General features: G+C 35.5%; 1 protein-coding gene across 2 annotated transcripts; it reads left to right on the top strand.

The window, feature by feature from the left end:
• The first annotated feature begins 1,329 nt into the window (after positions 1-1,329).
• EMB1135 (RING/FYVE/PHD zinc finger superfamily protein) lies at positions 1,330-22,814 on the top strand. 2 transcript variants are annotated; one of them, XM_007022687.3, is made up of 32 exons: positions 1,330-2,226; positions 3,775-3,840; positions 3,973-4,146; positions 4,227-4,357; positions 4,498-4,574; positions 5,869-6,050; positions 6,210-6,287; positions 7,533-7,665; positions 10,053-10,113; positions 10,196-10,277; positions 12,562-12,690; positions 12,824-12,967; positions 13,059-13,158; positions 13,236-13,367; positions 13,821-13,891; positions 13,966-14,138; positions 14,288-14,381; positions 16,115-16,212; positions 16,299-16,434; positions 16,564-16,670; positions 17,505-17,600; positions 17,983-18,070; positions 18,152-18,272; positions 18,365-18,476; positions 18,559-18,682; positions 18,753-18,830; positions 18,936-19,054; positions 19,291-19,344; positions 19,438-19,540; positions 19,806-19,934; positions 21,221-21,332; positions 22,645-22,814. In XM_007022687.3, exons 1-32 carry the CDS (start codon positions 1,795-1,797, stop codon positions 22,674-22,676), a joined length of 3,768 nt encoding a protein of 1,255 aa, XP_007022749.3. In that variant the 5' UTR covers positions 1,330-1,794; the 3' UTR covers positions 22,677-22,814. The 2 variants fall into 2 exon arrangements, with proteins under 2 accessions (XP_007022749.3, XP_088664028.1); XM_088807902.1 differs by having other exon boundaries at positions 2,095-2,226; positions 3,779-3,840.
• Positions 22,815-22,923: the final 109 nt, after the last annotated feature.

Genomic DNA, 22,923 nt, shown 5'->3' with positions numbered 1-22,923 from the left:
GTCTTAATGGCCCTCTCAAAAAGTTTTTGCTCTTATTTCTCTGTTTTTGACCCCCAACAAAAATTGGCTAGCTCTACTCCTAGTTATTCCTAAATTGTTCATAGTCAATGTTTTATCAAGAAAAATGGATATTGCTAAAGCATAGAGATCGACATGTGGTTATATTCCTCCTAACTTGTAAAGTGGGCAAGTGTTTAAGGATACTTGAACTAACATGTGGTTGTTTGTTACAAGAACAATTTCATTAAATATGACCTTCATGAGAATCCCATTTAGTATATCACTCAATTTTTCTACGAAATAAACTCTCATATGATAGTTATGCAAGTGATCCTTAAACTTTAGATTATTATATTTCCTTGTGTGTGGAACGTTACTTTTTGATACTATCTAAAGTGGGCCTTAATCAAAGATGCTTAAAGATGGATAAATATTGGATATAGAATGAAACACATGAAGGTAAGTCAATGATCAATAGAGAATCTATCAGCTTAAGTGATCAAACTAAGGAGAATATCCTATTGCACCTTGATTAGTAATAACTCATATAAACCCTAGGCCTAAGCATGTGAAGATGTCAACAAAAGGGTTTGTCCTCTTTAATGATGAATTTGATTATTAGAATCAAGTGCTAGAATGACAAAGATAAAATTAGATTAGTCATTACACCATGCTCTATGTTTTGTTGAGATATTAGATGATAGGATAATAATTATATGGGACTAAAAAGTTGAGTCAAATCATTATGACTCTTTTTAATATTTAAGTGGTCATGATACATTACTAGATATCAATCTTGACTTAATTATGACAAGTTATACAAGGCCTACCTTGAAGCTTACAAATGTGCCAAAGGGTGACGTAAACAACATGATTTGGATTGTGCATGCCTTTAAAAGGTAGGTAATAGGACTAAGAAGTGATTAGATTAGAATAGAAAAGAAGTGCAGTTTGAGGAAGAGGGTTTAATGATGGTCAAGCTACACTTGATTTTGAGACATCAAGGCTTGGAGAAGGGATTGGTGCGTATGTTATGAGGGGCCTTTAAATTGTTTCAGAGAATGGATAAGGCTACCTACAAGCTAAACCAGTTGCCCAAGCTAAGGACTCGTCTAGTCTTCCATGTGAGTATGTTGAAGTCTTACTATAAAGACCCCAAGGACCCAATAAGGGGTGAACACCAAAGACCTCCAATGGGGACCAAGGTTTCATACAATAAGATAGTGGAGAAGATTTTGGTCGAGCCGGTGCTAAGGTAGAAACACTGTAAGTCGTAACATCAATGCTTGGTCCAATAGAGAGGACTACTTGATAATGAGGCTAGTTGGGAACTCGTCGAGGCCTTTTGGAAATTTAAGGAGAAAGTGGATCACTTCCATGTGAGCAAGGCAACGAGAGTGTCACTTGATTGAACGAGGAAGAATGCCATAACTCTCTTGTCCACTAAGCTTTTGAAACACTTGGGAGCAAGATGGAAACCCCTAGGAATGCACGGTGTGAGCCTAAAGAGTGAGGCGCGAGATATGCGCCCACAAGAAGACAGACGAAAAAAAAAAAAAACAGACGAGGCTTTGAAATAAAATTTAAAATCGGATTCAAGAGAGCAAAATTCCCCAAATTCAATTCCCCATTGAGTTTTTGGAGTGAGGCACAGTGGTTGGGCTCTTCGGCTGTTGGCGCCCTAACAACAAATTTCTCTAAATCAATTCTTTCTCAAAGGTAAAAACTTAAAACCCAAACTCTCCCACACTCCAACAACTCAGAACCATTTATCAAGATTTTTCAACACACATCATGGCCCAGCCTTCAATCCCTCCGCCACCTCTCACCCAACAACAACCCCCTGGCCCTGCCGCCGCACCCGCCGCTCCTGGTGTCCAAGTCCGCTGCGCCGGATGCCGAATGATCCTCACCGTGGGCCCTGGCGTCACAGAATTCGTTTGTCCCACTTGCCAGCTCCCCCAAATGCTGCCGCCGGAGCTCATGACAAGGGCTCGCACTAATAATCCTCCGCCTAACCAGTCGGTGCCGGCGCATGGAATCGATCCGACCAAGATCCAACTCCCCTGCGCCAATTGCAAGGCTATCCTCAACGTACCACACGGGCTGGCCAGGTTTTCTTGCCCTCAGTGTGGGGTCGATTTGGCTGTCGATTTGAACAAGATGAAACAACTATTTCCGCCTCCGCAGCCCCGTCCACCTCCGCCTCCTGAAGAAGTCAACGAGGTTTTTTTCCTTTTATTTTTTTTAATTTCATTGTTCATTGTTGGATGCTTATTGGTAGTGTTTGGTTGTTAATTTTGCTATTTGATTTTCGCTTATGCCAATAAAAAGCAACAAGTGCTTTTCAATACAAAAATGAATTATATTTTTGAATAATTAAAAGTAAAATTGTAATTTTGTATTGCAAACTGTATGATCTTACTTCTATCAAGAAAAATTATCTCAGAATTAGTATATTACAAGTTATTCAATTTTTTTCCTTTGTAATTAATTATGATATTGCTTTCTACTATTTGCTTGTACTTTTTAGCAATTTTTTTGTAAGCAAAATCAAGCAGGAAAAGCAACAACCAAATGACGCCTTAGTGAACTATGACTGTGTTATCAGTGTTTTTTCGGTTCAATTTAGTTGTTTGAATTGATTTTGCCACTGCTATTTTTTTTCTATATATCTGTGACCCTAATTTTGTTTATTTTTGTGTTGTTGGATTCTAACTTTTACTGTGTTATAGAGGAATATGCAGGCTATTGTAAGTTTATGAGCCTAAATTATAGTTATTATGTTGCTACTACAAGTAATGTTAAGTATGATTAGTAATGTGAAAACGTGATCAGGTTGTAATGATTCAAGTTCACAGAAAACACACCCCTTGAATGAGCCATTTCATTGGATGAATTATTAATTTGGACACTTTTCAAAAAAAAAGAAAGCTATTTATTTGGACAATTTCATAAATGTTTTCCATTAGGGATACAGTATTTGCTATCTTTTTAGGATGGTAACAAGTTGCATTGCCTGATTTATCAAGACCAGAAATTCTCTTCTCATCAACAGTTGGTGGGTCTTGAGCAAGTTGTCATGCATAGTTCTGTTATGTTTTTATCTTTACATTAATACAAATTCTTAAACCTGAGCTGTGTCATGTCAACCAAATACTTGTTAGGATTTTAATGTTATTGAAATTCTAGGTTTATCATGGATAAGTAGGGGTACCTTGCACTCACTGAAGATAAGATGGGATGCTGTTTTTGCTATTTTTTATTTGTTGACTTCCATTAAACTGCAAGTGCAACATCATTGCCCTCCTTTAAGCATATTGGGGGAATTTAGTTACAGTAAGACAAAATCATATTGTACAGAGAGTGTAGCTCAGGAAGAAAGTTCCTTCGTGAAACATAAGAAATATCTATGAAATGTCTAATATTTTAGGCAAAAATTAGACCTGTATGAAGAAAACAATGTTGAAAGAATTGGATATCTAAGTGGATTAATATGTCTTTAGAAATTCCAAGATTCCAACTATTAATTGTTCCCAATCATAATGTACCTCATATGCGCTTTTTACTATGACCCATGCCCAAAACTTCTCCTTTAGCTTGTGAATGTGTCCAACTTCCTTTCCCCACCCTGTTTTTTCAGCCTAAAAGCAAACAGTAGAGGTTTCCACTGCTAGTGATTCTGCTTTCATTGTATGTTGTACTTATGAGAATATTTTTCTGTTCTTCTTATTTCTATGCTTCTATTTTCCATATGATTGTAAAACCTGTCAGGTAGCCATTGAAGTGGAGCGAGAAGAAGATGAAGGTGGGCCAGTGGGAGAAACTTTTACAGACTATGTGAGTTTTATTTTAGAAGACTACATTTTCACAAGTTTTCTTTTTCCTTCTTTACATCTTCTTAAATTTTTTTGCCTCAACTTTTCATTTGAAGCTTGGGAACCACTAACCCAAATGATTTTTATGTGGCAGCGCCCGCCAAAACTATCTATTGGGCCTCCTCATCCAGATCCTATTGTGGAGACATCTTCCTTATCTGCAGTGCAGCCCCCTGAGCCCATTTATGATCTAAGAATCAAAGATGATATGGAAAGTTCAAAGGCCTTGTCATGCTTGCAGATTGAGACATTGGTCTATGCTTGTCAGGTTTCTTTTATGACAGAAATATGGTTAACAATTTTAAGTCTGTTTCTTCAGTTGTAAACTAGTGTTGATATCCTTGACAGAGACACCACCAGCACCTCCCAAGTAGTGCTCGGGCTGGATTCTTTATTGGAGATGGGGCTGGTGTGGGTAAAGGTCGAACAATTGCAGGGCTAATATGGGAGAATTGGCACCATGGGAGGAGGAAAGCATTGTAAGTTTTAGGTTGCAATATATGTATGCACGCAGAGCTGCTTCCATGATACTTTTTGCTGCCGGCCAGGATATGTTGTAATTTGTTTCCTGTTTTATAACATATCTCTTTCTTGTCTTGACTGTGATGATCTTACACAGGTGGATTTCTGTTGGTTCGGACTTAAAGTTTGATGCAAGAAGAGACTTGGATGATGTCGGTGCGGCATGCATTGAAGGTAAATATTTGAAATTTGATTTGAATCATTTACTACAATTTATGATCGAAATATGGAATGAAGGGATTTCATGAATGTGTTGAACAGATGTAAATGCTTTCTTAAATTAGTTATCCGTTTTTTGGCTTCCTTGGTTAAGTTGCCTGCAGCTTTGACAAAATATATTTTGGTACTATATTTTTGTGGGAGTATTTCAGTTATAAATCACCCCTATATTTTCAAGTCCTCATTTATCACCTTGCCTCTTTGTTGGTTTGACTGTTCTTGACTGTTCTGGAATTGAAAGAAAAGTGAAGAAAAAGAAGAGAAGAAAAAAGAGTTTTTAGCACTTCAGTTAGTTCCCTTCTTCCAGTCAATGTATAAATGAATCATTAGTTTGTTACTTGGAATTTTTTTTCGGTTTTCGTTTTCTTGTTGTTGTAGTTGGTTTTTTGTTGTCGCATTTGTAGCTATTTCATTAGACTTGTATGGCAGCCCCGTGTATGCACACTGTGTCAATAAAATATTATATTTGATTTTTATTCTAATATTTTTTCTTGATCGATTTGATATGCAATATTACAAAAATTGGGGGTAATCATGAGCTTAGCAAATGAATTGTAAGAGAGTAATATTCGGTAAAACCACCAATTACGGAGGTCAACTTATTTTTTTTGTTGTGGGTGTTTCAAGTGGGAAGATAAGAAACATGTGCATAGCTGCACAAAAGCTGATTATATGGGAACTCTTTTGAAACTAAAATTTCTTTTAATCATGAAATGGTTTTTTTTTAAAAGTCATTACTCTGATTTGTGCTGAAAATCCATGCTGTACATGTAAATGGTAAGTTATGAGATTTAACCCTTGACTTAGTGGGGGGGCTTAGCTCAAAGTCTTCCCCTGAACATATATCAGCATAGGTATATGAAATTATTGTAGTCTCCAAGTTTTTTTTTTTTTTTTTGTAAAGCAATTTATCCTCCTTTCATCAAGCATCAATTTATGTTCTTTCCTTATCAGGCTGTCTGCTTACCCATTTGAAGTTTTTTCAGTTAAATTGCATTAGTAAGTTTGTGATTTGAGGTGGCATTGTTGAGCTTCTCAGTGCATTTGGAGAGGGCATAGCATGCTTATATCACAAAAGATCAACAGTACTGTGCAAATAAAATTATGATTAGCAATATCTACTTACATCTTTTGTTGTATTGCAAAAGTTTATTGTTGAGGAAAAAGGAAAATGTTAGCTTTGTGGTTATGCTGCTTTAATTTGCCTTTATGCTATGAGAGAATATTAAATATTTGTTTCTTTATGCAGTTCATGCTCTGAACAAGTTGCCTTATTCAAAGCTTGATTCAAAGTCTGTTGGAATCAGGCAGGGAGTTGTATTTTTGACATATAGTAGTCTCATTGCGTCTTCTGAGAAAGGTCGTTCTCGTCTGCAGCAGCTTGTGCAGTGGTGCGGATCAGGGTTTGATGGGCTTGTCATATTCGATGAGGTACACTTTATTTCTTTTGGAACTGTTTTCAAATCTTCCTTGTTGCTTCAGTGGTTTCCCTTTTTTAATGTTCTTGTTGATTACATGATGAGATAGTGTTCTGTGGTTTCAATATATTTTTCTATCTTTTATTGCTAAGGGTCAATGGCTTCATTGTAGTGCCACAAAGCCAAAAACTTAGTGCCTGAAGCTGGAAGTCAGCCAACGCGCACAGGGGAAGCAGTTCTAGAAATTCAGGTTTGTCCTTTCACTTAAGTATTAAGTGTTTTTTTTTTTTAAGATGTTTTCTACCCCTTTGTTAGTTAAAGATCAGATTTTTTTCGTGCTTCTTTCACGTAGTAAATTTCTGTGAACTCTAGGAGCCTTTCTTTTCATTTTTCCCTCATTTGTTTGGGGAGTTTAGTGGAAAAGCTCAAAGGAAAGTTTGGAGACCAGCATTGGGTATTGAAATTCCTATGAGACAATTAGTAGAGAAGATTTATGCTCCATGTCATTGAAAGGGAATGTTAGAAAGAACAACTCTGAAACTTTGGTGGCAACACCAATGAATTGGTGATCATAGGTTTACACAAAGGATTCATTTGGTGTATTGGCATAATATTAGTCATAAATAGGCTTCTGGAAATATTCAGACTCATGCATAAGTATATAACAAGATTTTGGGGTTTTACATTAAGTTGGACTAAACAAAATATTCAGAATGTAATTTCACCATTTGAAACAAAGATAAAGACTATATCTAAAGTCAGAGACAAAGGTGGGTATGGAATTGAAAAGTGGTGGTCAGTGCTTAGTGGTGTAATCTAATGTTGGTTCAGTTTAGAATTCATTATGACCTTATAGTTGGATTGCGTCTTGTGTCTTTGCACCTGTTACCAATTGGTTTTAGGTTAGATGTTAACATGGTACCGAGGTTTAGATTATATCATTTGTTGTTTGTTGCCTATATTCATTGGCAACATGGTAGGCCTGTTTGTTTGAGTTGTTCCTATTGGGTTTGCACATAAAATTGAATTTAAGTGGAGTTATCCCACATTGGTTAAGTTTAAGATTTGTTGTTTGAAGTTGAGCAGCTTTACATATTGCCAATTGGTTTTATGTCGGATGCTTAACAGTCACTAAATTTCTAAGAGCAATTAGGTTTGTATTTTGGATGCTTCTTTATGAGGAATGAATATCTGCAGAGGACATTGTGCATATGATTAGAATAGGTTGATGATGTGGAGAAGTTGATATTATATAAAGCTTTTGAGATTCTATGATATAGGCTGCAGCTCCTAAAACATTTAACTTTGGGGTCTATAAAGATCACATCATTCTCACTCTTCCCTTTTTTTTTCCTTCTCCCCAATTATGGCATATTTGGCAGAAGTATTGATGTACCCTCATGCAGGATCGTATGCATATGCATGAGCATCTAACATGGGAGATTGTTTATCTGGAAATTCCTTAACTCTTAGTTTTCAAATTCTAAAACTACAGGCTCGACTTCCTGAAGCACGGGTTATTTATTGCTCAGCAACTGGTGCCTCTGAACCACGCAATATGGGTTATATGGTCAGGCTGGGGCTTTGGGGACATGGCACATGTTTTCCTGATTTCCAGAGATTTTTAGGTTTAATCTTTATCCCTTATAGTGACAGTTTTTTCCCTCTTTCATGTTTCTTTCTGTAGCTTATCTTCAGTCATATATTTTGTCAGAAAATTAGTTTAGTTCATTAAAAAATTATGGTGTGTCCGAAAAGAAAGAAAGGAGAAGTTAAGGTTATGGTGAGGAAGAAAGTGTTATGATGATTAGGGAAAAATTGTATAATTGTTTTTAGATTATAATCTAGCTTGCACATTACATTTAGGATATCTGTTGATTGGGAAGTATTTAATCTCTTATTCTCTATCTTTTCATATTTCATGTGTAATTTCAAAATTTTTAAAAACCTTAACTGTTTTTACTGCTTTACCCTTTAAGCGAATCTGTTGATAATAAGTATTGAGGGCATGTCAAATATAAAATGAATTGAGCCTTGGCATATTATATAGTCTATGTTATAGAAAATCTACTCCACTGCACTTGTTGTTCAATGTCAGGCAATATGATGGTATGCTTTTATAATGTTGTAATTCCAATTTTTATGTGTATGTTGAGCAAGAGAGATTGTCGACTTTATATGAGCTGTGCAAATACCTGATGATGTCTGTGTTATTGTCTCTTTGAACTTTGTAAACTGATCAGTGATATTAAAATCAATTATCTCTGTTCTCTTTTTTTTTTTTTTGTCATTGATTTCAGTTTGTGTTTAATGCCTGCAAATTGACTGCTGAGTATAGGAAATCTGTTGAGAATTAGATCAAGGTATTTGAAGCAAAATATTGACTGAAGCTTGGCATATGAAATGACTAAGGTTCTTGTTGTGACCTTGCATTTAGCTTTGGCATAAATATCAGTGTGAGGAAGTATGATGATCTATGTACCATTTACATGATTGTCCAGCAGTGAATGATAGACTTATGTTGATTAGAAAAAAATGGCATCTTTTAGTGAACTCTTAGAACTTTGTGTGCATGGTGGCCTTCAAATTCCAACTTTTAGAGGATTTTTTCTTGTCAAAAAAGTTATTATTTTTTTCTAACTCTGCTCTTTTTTTCACTGTTTTGCTCTTATAGTCCCTAGAAAATTGTTGGAATGTTCAGATGCTGAAATTGGAAAACCAGGTTTCTGTATTTGGTAGTAGTAACACACACATACGGACACGCATGCACACAAACACGCACACACAAACACATATATATTGTCAAATTTTTTAATTTAAGCTTTTTAAAAAAAAAAAAAAAATTGGTTCTTTATTTATATTGAAATTATTTTTGAGTGCTTATTTTATTGAAACTCAATATTAATTTTTTGGTTTATAAATGTTATCCTTGATTGATAATTTTTTTTTTTTTTGCTATTTTATTCTTTTTAATATAATATCAAATTGGAGGCTTGATAGTTGTCAAGAATGTTTTTCCTACCATTGAGTTTTAAATGGTAGAAAAATCACTTAAATAAATAATTAAATACCATAATTAACATTGCAATTTGACAAAATAAGGAAAAACTTTTTGTTGAAAAATATTAATTGCTTTACTACTGTTGTACCAACATGATGCAACAATAGTTTATCATAATTAAATACCATAATTAACATTGCAATTTGACAAAATAAGGAAAAACTTTTTGTTGAAAAATATTAATTGCTTTACTACTGTTGTACCAACATAATGCAACAATAGTTTATTGATTGATCCTCATACTCAACCCTCACTCTTTAACCTTTGTTGCCTTTTTGTAGGCTTATGATGTTGGGTATGCAATCTCTCTCTCCTCTCTTTTTTCTCCATTGGGGTTTTGGGTATTTCTGATTAAGCAGTGTCACTCTATCTCTCTTTAATTCCCTATCATTTTCAATTTTTAGTTTTTATCCTTAATCCTCAACATTCTTTTTTTTTTTTTTTTTTTTGTGGATCATTGCATTGATGACCGAGTATATTGTTTCTAACTTATGCATGCATTGTTTTAACCGGAGATTTATTTTACACACCATTTTTTAATATAGTTGAAGGTATCAACCGACTAATTGCAATCTAGTTATTTATTTTTTATTTCTTTTTAGTATTTATTTATCTTTTAAAAGAATTGAAAAAGAAAAATTTGCTGCTGCAATGCACAAGTGTTATTGCTCCATGTTACCTATATAGAAGGCTATGCCATGAAAATAGTAGCATATTTACATCCAAAATAAGTTTTTGGCATTGCTTGATAACAGGCTGCGACTGAATCACAAATCAACCTTCACCGACCTATTCCTTCTAAATCTCTAGTTATTCTCCAACCTCAGTTGCTGATCTGTCTCATGGATTTGTGTGTGCTTGAGATCGAGTCTCTTTTGGTTTTGCCACTTGTTAAATCCTGTCCAGTAGTTAGAATTTTAGCAGAATCTTCTTCTAAAATGAATGTTTTGGCAGTTGCTTTAGAGAAAGGAGGTGTGGGGGCACTGGAACTTGTTGCGATGGACATGAAAGCAAGGTAAAAATGTTAGAATAATTCTGTAAGATAGGTTTGTTGGATATATTATTTGATTCATGCACAATCTTCTTCCAAATTTTAGGGGAATGTATGTATGTCGTACCCTGAGTTATAAGGGAGTAGAGTTTGAGGTTATTGATGCACCATTGGAAGCTGAAATGGAGGTATGTAAGTTTATTTTAATTTGCTTTAAGTGAAATTGTTTATTGAATTCAATCACCTCCTTTGAAAAAACATTATACAAGAGATTGTAAATTGAATTGAATTCAGTTATATATGACTATTGTGTATATTAGGTCAACATCTGCTTGCAATCCCTGTGCTAAGTTATACTGTGCACTTTAGTCCCTATTCTATAATTTGGTGAGATTGAGTTTTTCCTACTATTGAGATGTGTGCAATCAAGGACAGGCACTAACACTGTTAGTCTTCAACCGTTAGTATTGATTATGTTGCACTTACGTGGATGTTTTATAATCAGTTTGGAGTTCTTATGACCAAAGTGGCCAAATGCATGAGTCGGAGCATCACACCCATCCATTTGTGGCCACATGGCACTCATAGCATCATCAGTTTTCTTTAAACAGTTAACTAACAATTTATTTAACAGAAAAGATTTCTTTTATAAATAATAATGACGTAAAATGACATAAAGATATTAAAACCAAAAGATAAAACAAGGGCCAGCAAGGAGACCAATTAGGCTAATGCTAAAAGATTTCCAAGTCTGTTAACAGAATTTTTGCAGGATGGTCCCCAGGCACGTTAGGTTCACTGAGAGTGTGCATTAAGAGCAGCTTTCTGTTGTTCTCCTTCAAGTTGAAAATGTGTTAAATATTGTTTGTGTTTTTAAGGTCTGCTCCATCCATTTTTAAGTCAGGACATAACAGCGATTATACATGTACGAAAAAATTATTTCTTGTACCTTTCCAGCCGTCACCTTTCTTTATACCAGATTCACTTTCTCTTTCTTGCAAATCCCTGTCTCTCGCTATGATATCTCTCCAAACCCAGCAAAGAAAAAGCTGTCCCTGACTCACCTGTGATGCTTGCTTAAGAGGATTGAGTGTCATGGGCAAACTTTCATTCCTTCACTTTCTTCTCTTTGTTAATTTTTTTTTTTTTAACTTCTTCACTGGGTTTCTCAGTTTGCTTAAAAGGATTGAGTATCAGGGGCGAGCTTTCATTCCTTCACCCTCTTTTCTTTGTTAATTTTTTTTTACTTCTTCACTGGGTTTCTCAGCTTGCTTAAGAGGATTGAGTGTCAGGGGCATGCTTTCATTCCTTCACCTTCTCTTTGTTACTTTTTTTTTACTTCTTTACTTGGTTTCTCAGCTTCATCTTGAGTTGCTAATCATTTGTAGCTAATGTTCATGGGTTTCATAGATTTTGTTGTTTTGTAGTTTCTTTATAGGTAAACAATTATTTAAGTGCTTTGAATTCTGTAGGCTAAAATGCTAAAATAGCCCTATCCATCTATTATACCCAATTGAGACCTTAAAGTACTTTTTTTTGTGGAATTAAGTCCCTTATCTGGATGGAAACAATCAAAATCTGTTATTTTTGCACACCAACATCTGTGGCTGTTATCTCTGTCACGCCAATTTCTACATCGCACATATGTGGACAAATAAGAGCTCCATAGACCCTGATGTGGCATGCTATGTAAGCCAGTGTTACCTGCAATGTAAGGTCCAACTCAACACGAATATCATATTTCGCAACTGTGACTAAGTTAACAACTATTTAGACACTGATGTGACATTTCAGCCAAAATAAAGGCTTGAGTAAACAAAAATAGTATTTTAAGGGCTCAATTGGGTACAAATAAAAGAATGGGGGCTTATCTGTGGAATTTGAAAAGTACAGGGACTTTTTTTAGTATATTAGCCAATTGGATTTATATTAGCCACAATGATTTTCTGTCTTCTAGTTTGTTTATTCCATTTGCATTAACCACAATCCTTTTTTCTTTATTTTCCATTTTTAAATTTGGTATCTTGTTAAGTTGTTTTCCTTTTTCTGGAAAGAAAATTATTGAACTTGATTAAACTTGCTTATGGTAGTTTTGAACATGCTGATTCATAATTTTTTTGTTTAAAAGGATCCACATAAGTGCAACATCATCTATATTAGCCGTGAAGAGTAACTGTGTTTATGAGTGAACAGAACTGTTAGTTCTCATTACATATTTGTTCTGAATGTTTCTGTTTTGTTATGCTTCCTTGCTTTTTTTTTTTTTTTGACCTAGGTACAGATGAACTGATTATAGTGAAGCTTCGATAGTTTTCAATATGAATCTCCTGCTTATTTGCTCCAAGATTTTGTATCTTTAAATCTTTTTTAGATCTGACAAAAGGTGGTGGGAATGGGCTGACAGCGTTCAAATCCTTCCTCCCCCTAGTTGAATGAGGATCTCTTTAGTTTCTGATCAAATTTTGTTTCTAGGCAATGTATAAAAAAGCAGCAGAGCTTTGGGCAGAGTTGCGAGTGGAATTGCTATCAGCAAGTGCTTTTCATAGTAATGAGAAGCCTAATCCCAGTCAGTTGTGGAGAATGTATTGGTCAAGTCATCAGGTATATCAAATTTCTGGGTCTTTTGTTTGTGCCTATTGTTTTCTCATTTTCTTTATTCTTTTTTAATTTACAAGTTGTCATATTTATTTATTCATTATATTTTTGCAATTTGTTCCCCCATTTGCTATTGTAGCGTTTCTTTAGACACATGTGTATGTCAGCTAAGGTGCCTGCTACTGTGAGGCTAGCTAAGCAAGCCCTGAAGGAAGACAAGTGTGTGGTTATTGGCCTTCAGAGTACTGGGGAGGCACGAACTGAGGAAGCAGTGACAAAATATGTATGTATTCTGCAAAAATTTTCTACTCTATGTTTTTTGCCTTTGTTTCTGGTAAGTGCTCTTTTATTGTTTATTTCTTGGTCTGAAATAGGGTCTTGAACTTGATGATTTTGTTTCGGGACCACGAGAATTGTTGCTGAAATTTGTGGAAGAAAACTATCCATTGCCTGAAAAGCCCGAACCTCTCCAAGGTATGATGTGTCTGTGGTACTGAGTTGGTTTTCACTCATTTCTGGTTGAATTTGATTACTTGCTAATCTTCTATTAGGAGATGAAAGTGTAAAGGAACTTCAACGAAAAAGGCACTCTGCAACACCTGGTGTTTCACTGAAAGGAAGAGTTAGGAAAGTTGCAAAATGGAAACCTGCTAGTGATGGTGAAAGCGATGAAGAATCTGATAGTAAGTTTTTCTAAACTGTAAGCAAGTGGATGGTAATGGATGTGCAATTTAGGGACCTTATATTGTAAACACCTCCATGACCTAACACCTCTGCCATTCCAAAAGAGAAAAGAAAAGAAAAAGAGGAGGAGAAGATTTGGCAATGGATATATATTTTGTTTTCTGATATCTCTCTTTTTAAATAATAACTTTCAATTATCATTTCTAGTTGCTCTCACGGTACAGATGATCAGATATTCTTAAGATCACCATTTGATGACACTTCTTGAAAATTGTAATGTGATTTTTTATTCTGGCTTCTTTTCTTTTATGGTGACTACCTCTGAAGTTGTTTCTGCATTCGTGCCTTTGGTCAAATTTTGTACCCACCACCTGTGTTGAGATTTTTGTGCTTCAATGTTCTGAAAAAGCTGGTAATCTAGGTGTTTGATCGCTAAGTGTTGATCAATGCAGCTGATTCTGGGCATGAATCTACTGAATCAGATGATGAGTTTCAGATCTGCGAGATATGCAATAGTGAAGAGGTAATTTATTTTTGACTTGATTATGCTTTGACTGTCCACAACCCTTCATATCTGTTATGTTTTTATTAATCCAGGAGAGGAAGAAATTGCTTCAGTGTTCCTGTTGTGGGAAACTCGTCCATCCTGCTTGTTTAGTTCCACCTATTACAGATTTAGTACCTGAGAAGTGGTCATGTTATTCATGCAAGGAGAAAACAGATGAATACATGCAAGCAAGACGTGTTTATATAGAAGAACTTTTAAAGAGGTTTCTATATATTGAATGTTGTTTCTTTCTTCTCATATGCTTTTCTTTAATTCTTAATTGTGCTACTTTCACAGTTGTGGGGTGGCTGTTTGTGTTGTTTGTAGTTTATGTGGTGATGAATTAATAAATTTGCTGTAACTTGAGTGCAGGTATGAACAAGCATTGCAGCGTAAGTCAAAAATTTTGGATATAATTCGCTCTTTGGATCTTCCAAACAACCCCTTGGATGACATTATCGACCAGGTTGGTCACACTTCTTGCTCTCTACTCAGAACTCTGCATAAGTGCTTACTGTACTCTAATGATTTGTATTTTATTTGGGTGCTCTGTTGCTTATGAGAATTCTAATTTACATGTAATTTATTTTTGAGATAAAAGGTGAAAACCAAGGCCATAGCCTCCCTACTCTGCAAGATTTCTGTTTGCTAGCAAAATACATTGGAACATTTTCTACCCCATACTTTCTATTTGCTAAGAAATGTCCTGTTTTGCTTAACCAGTGAAATGATCTTTGTCCTTGAGTCTTTAGTGGAACAAGTTTTAACCTGAGTCAACCTTTACTGGTGTTACTAAGTTATCGTGTGATGTTTAGATTCTCATAAACTTTGATGATATGTTATACTTCTTGGAGGATGGTATTGGGTGAGGGACTTTGACTAACAGTGCGTTTGTAACTGCTCACATGGCTTTTTAGTCTGATACTGGAGGCATTTTCTCAAAATCAAGTAACCTAGACTTACACATGTGCAATTTGTATGGTTTGCATGGGCCCCAATGGAGAAGAGTTGAGAGTGAATGGCAAGTGCAGGGTGGACTTTTGTGTTATGCAATGGCCTGAAATGATTCAAAGATCTTCTAACAGGTTTAGAATGGTGACTTGCCTGATTAAGATGGTGCCAAGAAACTTATATCTGCTTGGTGGGCTTGGAGTGCCCTATCAATTTATCTAGAAACTATTGAGGGCTCATGTAGCCATGCCAGGTCAAATCATGTTCTGGGTAATGCTAGCTATTGAAATTGTATACCTGCCTTCCCTTCCCAAGAACTTAGTGAACGAATTCTCTTTATTTCAGTATCTTGAAGGGATGTAATGTTGTAATTATCATTTGTTTTCATTGACAATCAGTTATAACCTCTTTGTGTTGCAATTTATAGTCTCTTGGTACATTAGCATATGTTGTTACCTTGCGAAGAAACTTGACTAAAGGCAGAGGATAATATGGTCAAAGGTTCTAATGTAGACCAAGTTCTAGGTTTATTTGTTTTCAGTCGCTGCCATGTAATGAATTTTGGAGTCTTGTTCGCAAGCTTTTAACTTTGTAGATGTTAGTCCCCTTTTTTTTTATTTTTTTTATTTTTTATTATCTCCTTTCCAATCGGTAGAAATTAGTGCTCATTCAGTTGAATTTGGATCATTGTTGAAAAAAATCTTGTTGAAGGTAATCCAGATTAGTGCCCTGTAATTTGGCAATTTTAAGTATCATTAATAATTTCTACTGACAGGCTGGCACAGGGTCCATGCAAAGTTATTTACATTCCATTGCATTCTTTATTTTTTTGCTCATTTGACTTGTTTCTTTAAGAGAAAATGAACTAAAGCTGCAAAAGAAAAGGTCAAATGAACTATAAATTGGTCCACCCATCTTTATTCTTCTGTGTGTTTAGAAACAAATCGTGGTGTTGACTAAATCCATTTGTGCCAATAATAGCTGATGAGGAAGGGAAGATCCTTTTAGTGTAGGCTTTGCTTCAAGCAAATCAATTGCAGTTGAAACTAGAAAAAAAAGTAAACAAGTGGGCAGGATAGAAGATTTATCTCATTTGTTGCTTTACATGTTACTGTTTACTCTGGTTGTCTGCTTTTGTGCCATGTTATCTGTTCGCTGATGATAAATTTGTTATCAATAAAGCTAATACTTCTACATTTTCTCCTGACACTATTGTCCTTGTTAACTATGCCTTCAATGATTTTCCAGCTTGGAGGTCCTGATAAAGTTGCAGAAATGACAGGGAGGCGAGGCATGCTTGTAAGGGCCTCTAGTGGAAAAGGTGTGACTTACCAGGCACGAAACACGTGAGTTGAGTACTTGTTTACCTCTCAGCCATGGTTCACCTTATACTGAAGGTTATCTAAGTTGCCATGTTCCCCACTTGTTTTAGAAAGGAAGTAACAATGGAAATGGTCAATATGCATGAGAAGCAGCTCTTTATGGATGGTAAGAAATTGGTTGCCATCATATCTGAAGCTGGGTCTGCTGGTGTATCTTTGCAGGCAGATAGAAGAGCACTAAATCAGGTATGGCATGTAAAATACACTTGATTTGTAGGAGCTGATTTGTGGACTAGAGTGAACTGTGAAGAAATGTTATGTACAATGTGGTCTATTGTCTCCTGTCATTTTGTGCTAATCGACATCTTACTGCAGAAAAGAAGGGTTCATTTAACATTGGAACTTCCTTGGAGTGCTGACCGAGCAATTCAACAGTTCGGAAGAACCCATCGTTCCAATCAAGCTTCTGCTCCTGAGTACAGGTGGGCTAGGCATTTACCCTTTTTATTTTAATAAAAAGGGAAATATAGTTATTTTCATCTGTTGAATGTAAAAAGTAACCTACAATTGTTTCAACTTGTTTGTTTTGGCTTTCACATTGTAGGTTACTTCTTTCATCCCCTCGTAATATCTAAATCCAAATTGACCTTTCCCTTTCATTATTTTTCTTGATGGCTTTTCTGTGCAATCTAGAAATCACATCCTTAAATTGAGGTTAGTGAAATGATGACATCAAATTGGCTTTATAGCCATGATAGGAATGTAGATTTGTAAATATGAATGAACATGGATTAATTTGAGTGTCATTCTTGGGAAGATGATGAAAGTTGGCGTAGAAGGTTTAAATGTATATGAATATTTATGGAAGATTTGTAATTTATGTATTAAGGAGTTAAACAAGTCTTCATTGGTGGTTGGGGGCATAGATATTTCAGTTTAGAATGTGGATCACAGTTTTTTGTAAATCTATGCCCCCAAAGATGTTGTGAAAACAGTCTTAGTATACCTAAGCTTGATATAGCTTGGTAGTACCTTGTTGACTATAGTTGGTTTCTTTTAGTGTATACAATTTACTACAATACTATAGTTGGGATTTTTGTATATCTACCGGAAATCATTTGAAGTTGAATGGATTTGTTGGATTATTTCTTTGATGGTACTATTTCTTTTCTCAATCTCCTAGCAATACAAATGTATGCTGTCAAACTTAACTAGTCAAAAGGCATGATGCAGTTGGTTGCAAAGTCTACTGTGGAGATTATTCATTTTCTGATGTATTGTTTGACCAGAATTAGTTGTCCTCATTTGGTTTGCAGGCTACTTTTTACCAATCTTGGTGGAGAACGCCGGTTTGCATCAATTGTTGCCAAGAGGTTAGAATCTCTTGGAGCCTTGACACAGGGAGATCGCAGGTGAGTAATTTGTTTGTGCATGGGCAGTGTCTGAGGTCTGAGCTCCCTCAGAGTCCCTGCTATTGCTTATAAACCTGTGTCAAAAAAATGATCTTTGAATTAATTGACACCCCGACTTGACCCACTTCTGCATACAAGTCTCATTTCATGTCATCAAGAAACTTACGGGAAACTAATTAGGGTTTCAAATTTCGGTAGGAAGATGTTAATTTCCTTTTGAGTTCTTTCTACTCAATTTTATAATATGAGGGTCCCTAATCCCTATTTTTCGTCAACAGTTCTGCTGGCTCCACCCTTTGCTCTTTAGGAGATAAAATGCAGCATATTATTGATATTTATGGTGTCCTTGATTCTTTCTTATGATGTGACTGATACGTTGCAGGGCGGGACCATCTTTGAGTGCTTACAATTATGATAGTTCTTATGGTAAAAAATCATTGATGGTGATGTATAGAGGAATTATGGAGCAGGTTCTTGTAATTTTCTTTCAGTACTATTACATTTGCAAAGAAAAAGCAATGAGGGGGGAATAACTTAAGTTTGGTTTTCAGGATAATCTGCCTGTTGTGCCTCCTGGATGTTCAGCAGAAAAACCAGACACAATTCAAGATTTTATTACAAAGGCTAAAGCTGCTCTTGTGTCTGTCGGAATTGTTAGGGATACGGTTCTTGGTATATATCTTTCAGAAACTGAGAGGAGCAAAACTTTTGTTATTCAGTCATATGTGATAGTTATTCATGCAATTACCATTTATTTGCTATAGGTAATGGGAAGGATAATGGAAAGTTCTCTGGCCGAATAGTTGATTCAGACATGCATGATGTTGGTCGTTTTCTAAATCGTCTATTGGGACTGCCACCTGATATTCAGAACAGGTACATGGCTTGTTGACTTAAAACACATATGCTTGTTGCAGTTATGTTGGGATTATGCTGAATACACGAAATCTAAATGCAGGTTATTTGAGCTGTTTATCAGTATCTTAGATGTCCTCGTTCAGAATGCACGAATTGAAGGAAATCTTGATTCTGGAATTGTTGATATGAAAGCTAATATTATTGAATTACAAGGAAACCCAAAGGTTAATTTCTTGCCAGATGTCTTGATTTGCTTCACATAATTTGATTGTGCTAACTACTGCCTTCCAACAGACTGTTCATGTTGATCAAATGTCCGGGGCATTGACAGTGCTGTTTACTTTCACTTTGGATCGTGGAATAACATGGGAGGTACCTTCTCTCTCTCTTTCTCACTTTTTTTTATCACTTAATTTCATGATTGGTTTGCTTTGTGACAAGTGAAAAGGTCATAGATCTGTGATTTATTTTTGTTAGTCCGCGAGTACCATGCTTGATGAGAAGAAGAAGGATGGACTTGGTTCAGCTAGTGATGGATTCTATGAATCTAGAAGGGAATGGTTGGGAAGACGTCATTTCATTCTAGCATTTGAGAGGTATTCCTTTTCGTTCTTGCAGGACTCACTTCATTGACATACTGTGTTATTATCATTAGATAATCCAAATCATTTGGAATTGTTTTCATTCTTAAGAATACCAAGTGCAGGTGTTTAAAAGAGTATAATCATTATTCATTAGACACTTGTTTTAACTGTATTTTGTTGCAAATCTGGGTCAAACTTCCCACTTTACTTACTAATTTTATTCGTTTTTTCACTAAATTGTGTTTCAGCTCTGCTTCAGGAATGTTTAAGATAGTCCGTCCTGCTGTTGGGGAGTCAGTACGGTATTACTTTAAAGTTTAAACATTTGTAGGCCTTAAATCAACCTTTTTAGTAGATTTCTTATACTTATTAACTTTGACTTCAACTTTCTCCAGGGAAATGCCTCTAGCAGAACTGAAAAACAAATACAGAAAAATTTCATTGCTAGAGAAAGCTCGTAGTGGATGGGAAGATGAATATGAAGTCTCATCTAAACAGGTAGACAGTTTGTTGAATGCCATTGTAATTAAATGGCCTCTTTTTAAGGGTATAGTGATTACGTTTAAATGGTCTAATTTTATATCTGAATTCTTGAATCTTTCTCTTCGAATGTCAAATATAATATCTATTTTGTTGTTCCCTTTGTAGATGAAATCTATCATAACTCCAACTTACTGAAAGACCTGATCTGGTAGTTATACTGTTAAAGCCATTTTGCTGATATCATGATTTTCACATAGATTGCTGCTTGTTATATGTGCAGTGCATGCATGGCCCCAATTGTAAGCTTGGCAATTTCTGTACAGTTGGCAGAAGAATCCAGGAAGTTAATGTTTTGGGTGGCCTCATTCTTCCTGTTTGGGGCACAATTGAGAAGGCCCTTTCTAAGCAGGTAACTTGATGACATCAGCTTTTTGGTAATGATTCCTTGGCAGTTGCATAATTTTTAGTATCAAAGTGTTAATGAAGGCACTTTCTTTCCAATTCCATGTTAACTTATAACCACACAATTTTCTGTGTCCTTTGTGATGTCATGCTGTAAAGTAGATTCTTGTTCCGTATCTGTATGTGTGTGTATATACTTCCCAATTTGTGTTTCACGGCATGGCATTATTGGGATAACATTTCATGTTTTATTGTTTGCGAAGGTAATTAGTTGTGCAGTTGAGTGTCGCTTTTATGCTAGTTTCAGGCTGCTGCGATGCTCAATTACTTGAAAGAGAACAGGCTTGTGGTAGGAAATAGGATCTAGCCATCATGAATGATCATTCGATGTGTAGTACTTAAATTTCAAATCCGTTCTTCAAGTCATTGGTAATCAATGACAATGCTTAAGGGCCCATGGGTAGTTCCTCAGTCATTTGCACATGGAAAAGCATAACCAAAATGGTGCCAACACAATCTGATAAGTAGCACTGGCATCTTCATTTTTTTCCCTTTTCTGGTCTTTTCATATTATCCTCTTTTGCTGCATTACTTTTCTCATTCTATATACTTTCTTATGCCAAATATGATTTTTGATTCTGAACATTTTAAACGTTGATAAAGATACAAACATTAATTTGTTTATCTTTTCAATAGAGGCGCTACTCATATTGTTTCTTCATGGGAAGTCATACGAGAACTCAGCTGTTACTGAAAATACATTCATTCCTTTTCTTTCTTTGTTATATTTCCGAAATCACTTCCTGTAGTTGTTCTGGCGTGTTAGGGCAAGCCTTGCATATATAAATTAATATTTTTAGATTTTGCACAGCATTGTTTTATTTGCAAAATATGCTGTGCAAAATCTGCCCATGGTTAAAATATTGAGCTCATAAAACTTCATAATTGTATCAATTGGTAAATGTAGGGGAGCAATGCATAGTCATTTAAGGTAATTAGAGGAAAATAACTGTAAATTAGGAAGAGTAAATTCTTGAGTCTTGCCTGGCCTTCTGTGGAGTTGTTTGAGAATTGAGCTTTAGTGTGCTTGCCCCTTCTCTAACTGTTTTCTCTTCATGGTTTATTTTTCTGACTAGAGGATTTCTTATGTTTAAAATATTTGCCTCATATATTATGAAATATTTAAGATCTTCTGAAAGGCTCAGAAGTTTTTGATGTTTAATTATACAAATTTTTTTTAATCATTATATGTAATTGCTTTTGTACAACTAAAACCTCAAGTTATCGTTACAGGCCCGTCTTAGCCATAGGAGACTTCGTGTTGTACGGCTAGAAACCACTGCTGATAACCAGCGAATTGTTGGTCTTCTTGTTCCAAATGCAGCTGTTGAAACTGTACTTCAAGGTTTTTTCTCTATCCCTTGTCCTTGTCATACACTTGTAAGCATATGCATGCAGTGCAAACTCTTCTACAAAGTACACACATGCATTCATGCACTCATGCACAAGCATACGCACTGACCGGGATGGAGCCAAGATTTGAAGTTAAGAGGGCATGAACACTCTTTTAAGAACTATTTTTTATTTTTTGAAAAGAAATAATTCACTTTAAAATTTATTTCCATAAGAAATTATTGTGTTGTATGCAAATTTGTAATTTTTAATAATGTTGCAAAGAAAAAGAAATGATCATGCTGACAATTAGAAAAGTAAAACTTAAAAGCTGAGCGTTAATAGGAGTAATAGTATATGGGTGCATGCAGGGGTTTGTTCCGTTGGTTACTGCATGGTTTCCCCAACACAAAGGGAAGGATTCAATTTCCTCACTCCAAAAGTGTAACTGATAACACACATACAAACACATCGAAAAAAACGAACAAACAAATACTCCATGTTAAAAAGGAGTTCTGCAGAATGTATATGTGGAAATCAAGCAACTGTATAAAAAAGGGGGTTTTGCTGAAAGTAATATATTTATGCATTAGCTAAACTGAGGTAGCCTAGGAATAAGTAGAGAGATTGAAGAGCTTAAATGGTAATAAAATTTTGAGAAAGTTAAGAGAGGTGAAGTAAGGACTAAGAAGAAAAATGAGGAAAACTTTAGAAGATAAGCATCAATTGTGAAAAACCAGTGGGGGTTATGACTCCTTGCCCCGTCTTCAGTCTTCATCTCTGCACTCAAAGACATGCGTGCATGCATGCACACACACACACAGAAAGTTAAAGATATTAGTTCATCTTTGTGATTTTGTTAATTATCTTGAATCATCCTATTAAGAAGTAAGCTTAATTCTTGCAGTGCTAGTCTGTGGACTTAATTTTGAGAAATTTAAGTGGCACTGGTGAGGATTAATAAGAAAAATGAAGAAAATTTTACTGTTTAACGAGTTTGAAAAAGCTAGGGGGCATAATGCCCCTAGCCCCCCAGCACTATCCCCGGGCACACAAATGCACAAAAATCTTGAGACATTATTTACTCTTTGTAATTTTGTTGATTTCTTAGAATCTGCCTAATAAGAAGAAAACTTACACTTGTGCTCGTCCTTTGATTTGAGTAAAGCATTAATTTTTGACTTCATTGTTCAAAGCTGTGAAATCTGTGTTCCTCTCCCTGGGAAGAAAGTAAATTTAAGTTGAAAAATCTTCAAATCTTGATTCCTCTTTATTTTAAAGACATACATATGCCATGCAATGATTGCTGAACTGCTTGGATGCAGATTTGGCATGGGTTCAAGATATTGAAGATTGAGATCAACTGGCGATCATTCTTCTTCTCTAATTGGGAGGTTTTGAGACTGCTTTTGAAGTGAGTTTTGTGACAGCTTTTGAAGCGTGGAAGGGTATATAGTCAAGAAAAGGCAATACAAGCCTCATAGTGGAAGAACAAGGAATCTTTGCTTTGCACCCTGCTTTGGGATAGTGCAGCCTTATTCATATTGATTTTTTCCTCTTTAGCCCCATTTTTTCTCATATAATCTTGTATATCAACATTTTCA

This window comes from Theobroma cacao, chromosome 7 (assembly GCF_053813885.1).
Source record: "Theobroma cacao isolate CCN51 chromosome 7, ASM5381388v1, whole genome shotgun sequence".
Lineage (NCBI taxonomy): Eukaryota > Viridiplantae > Streptophyta > Magnoliopsida > Malvales > Malvaceae > Theobroma > Theobroma cacao.
Note: the sequence above shows the minus strand (reverse complement) of the source record. Positions and strands in the feature narration are given on the sequence as shown.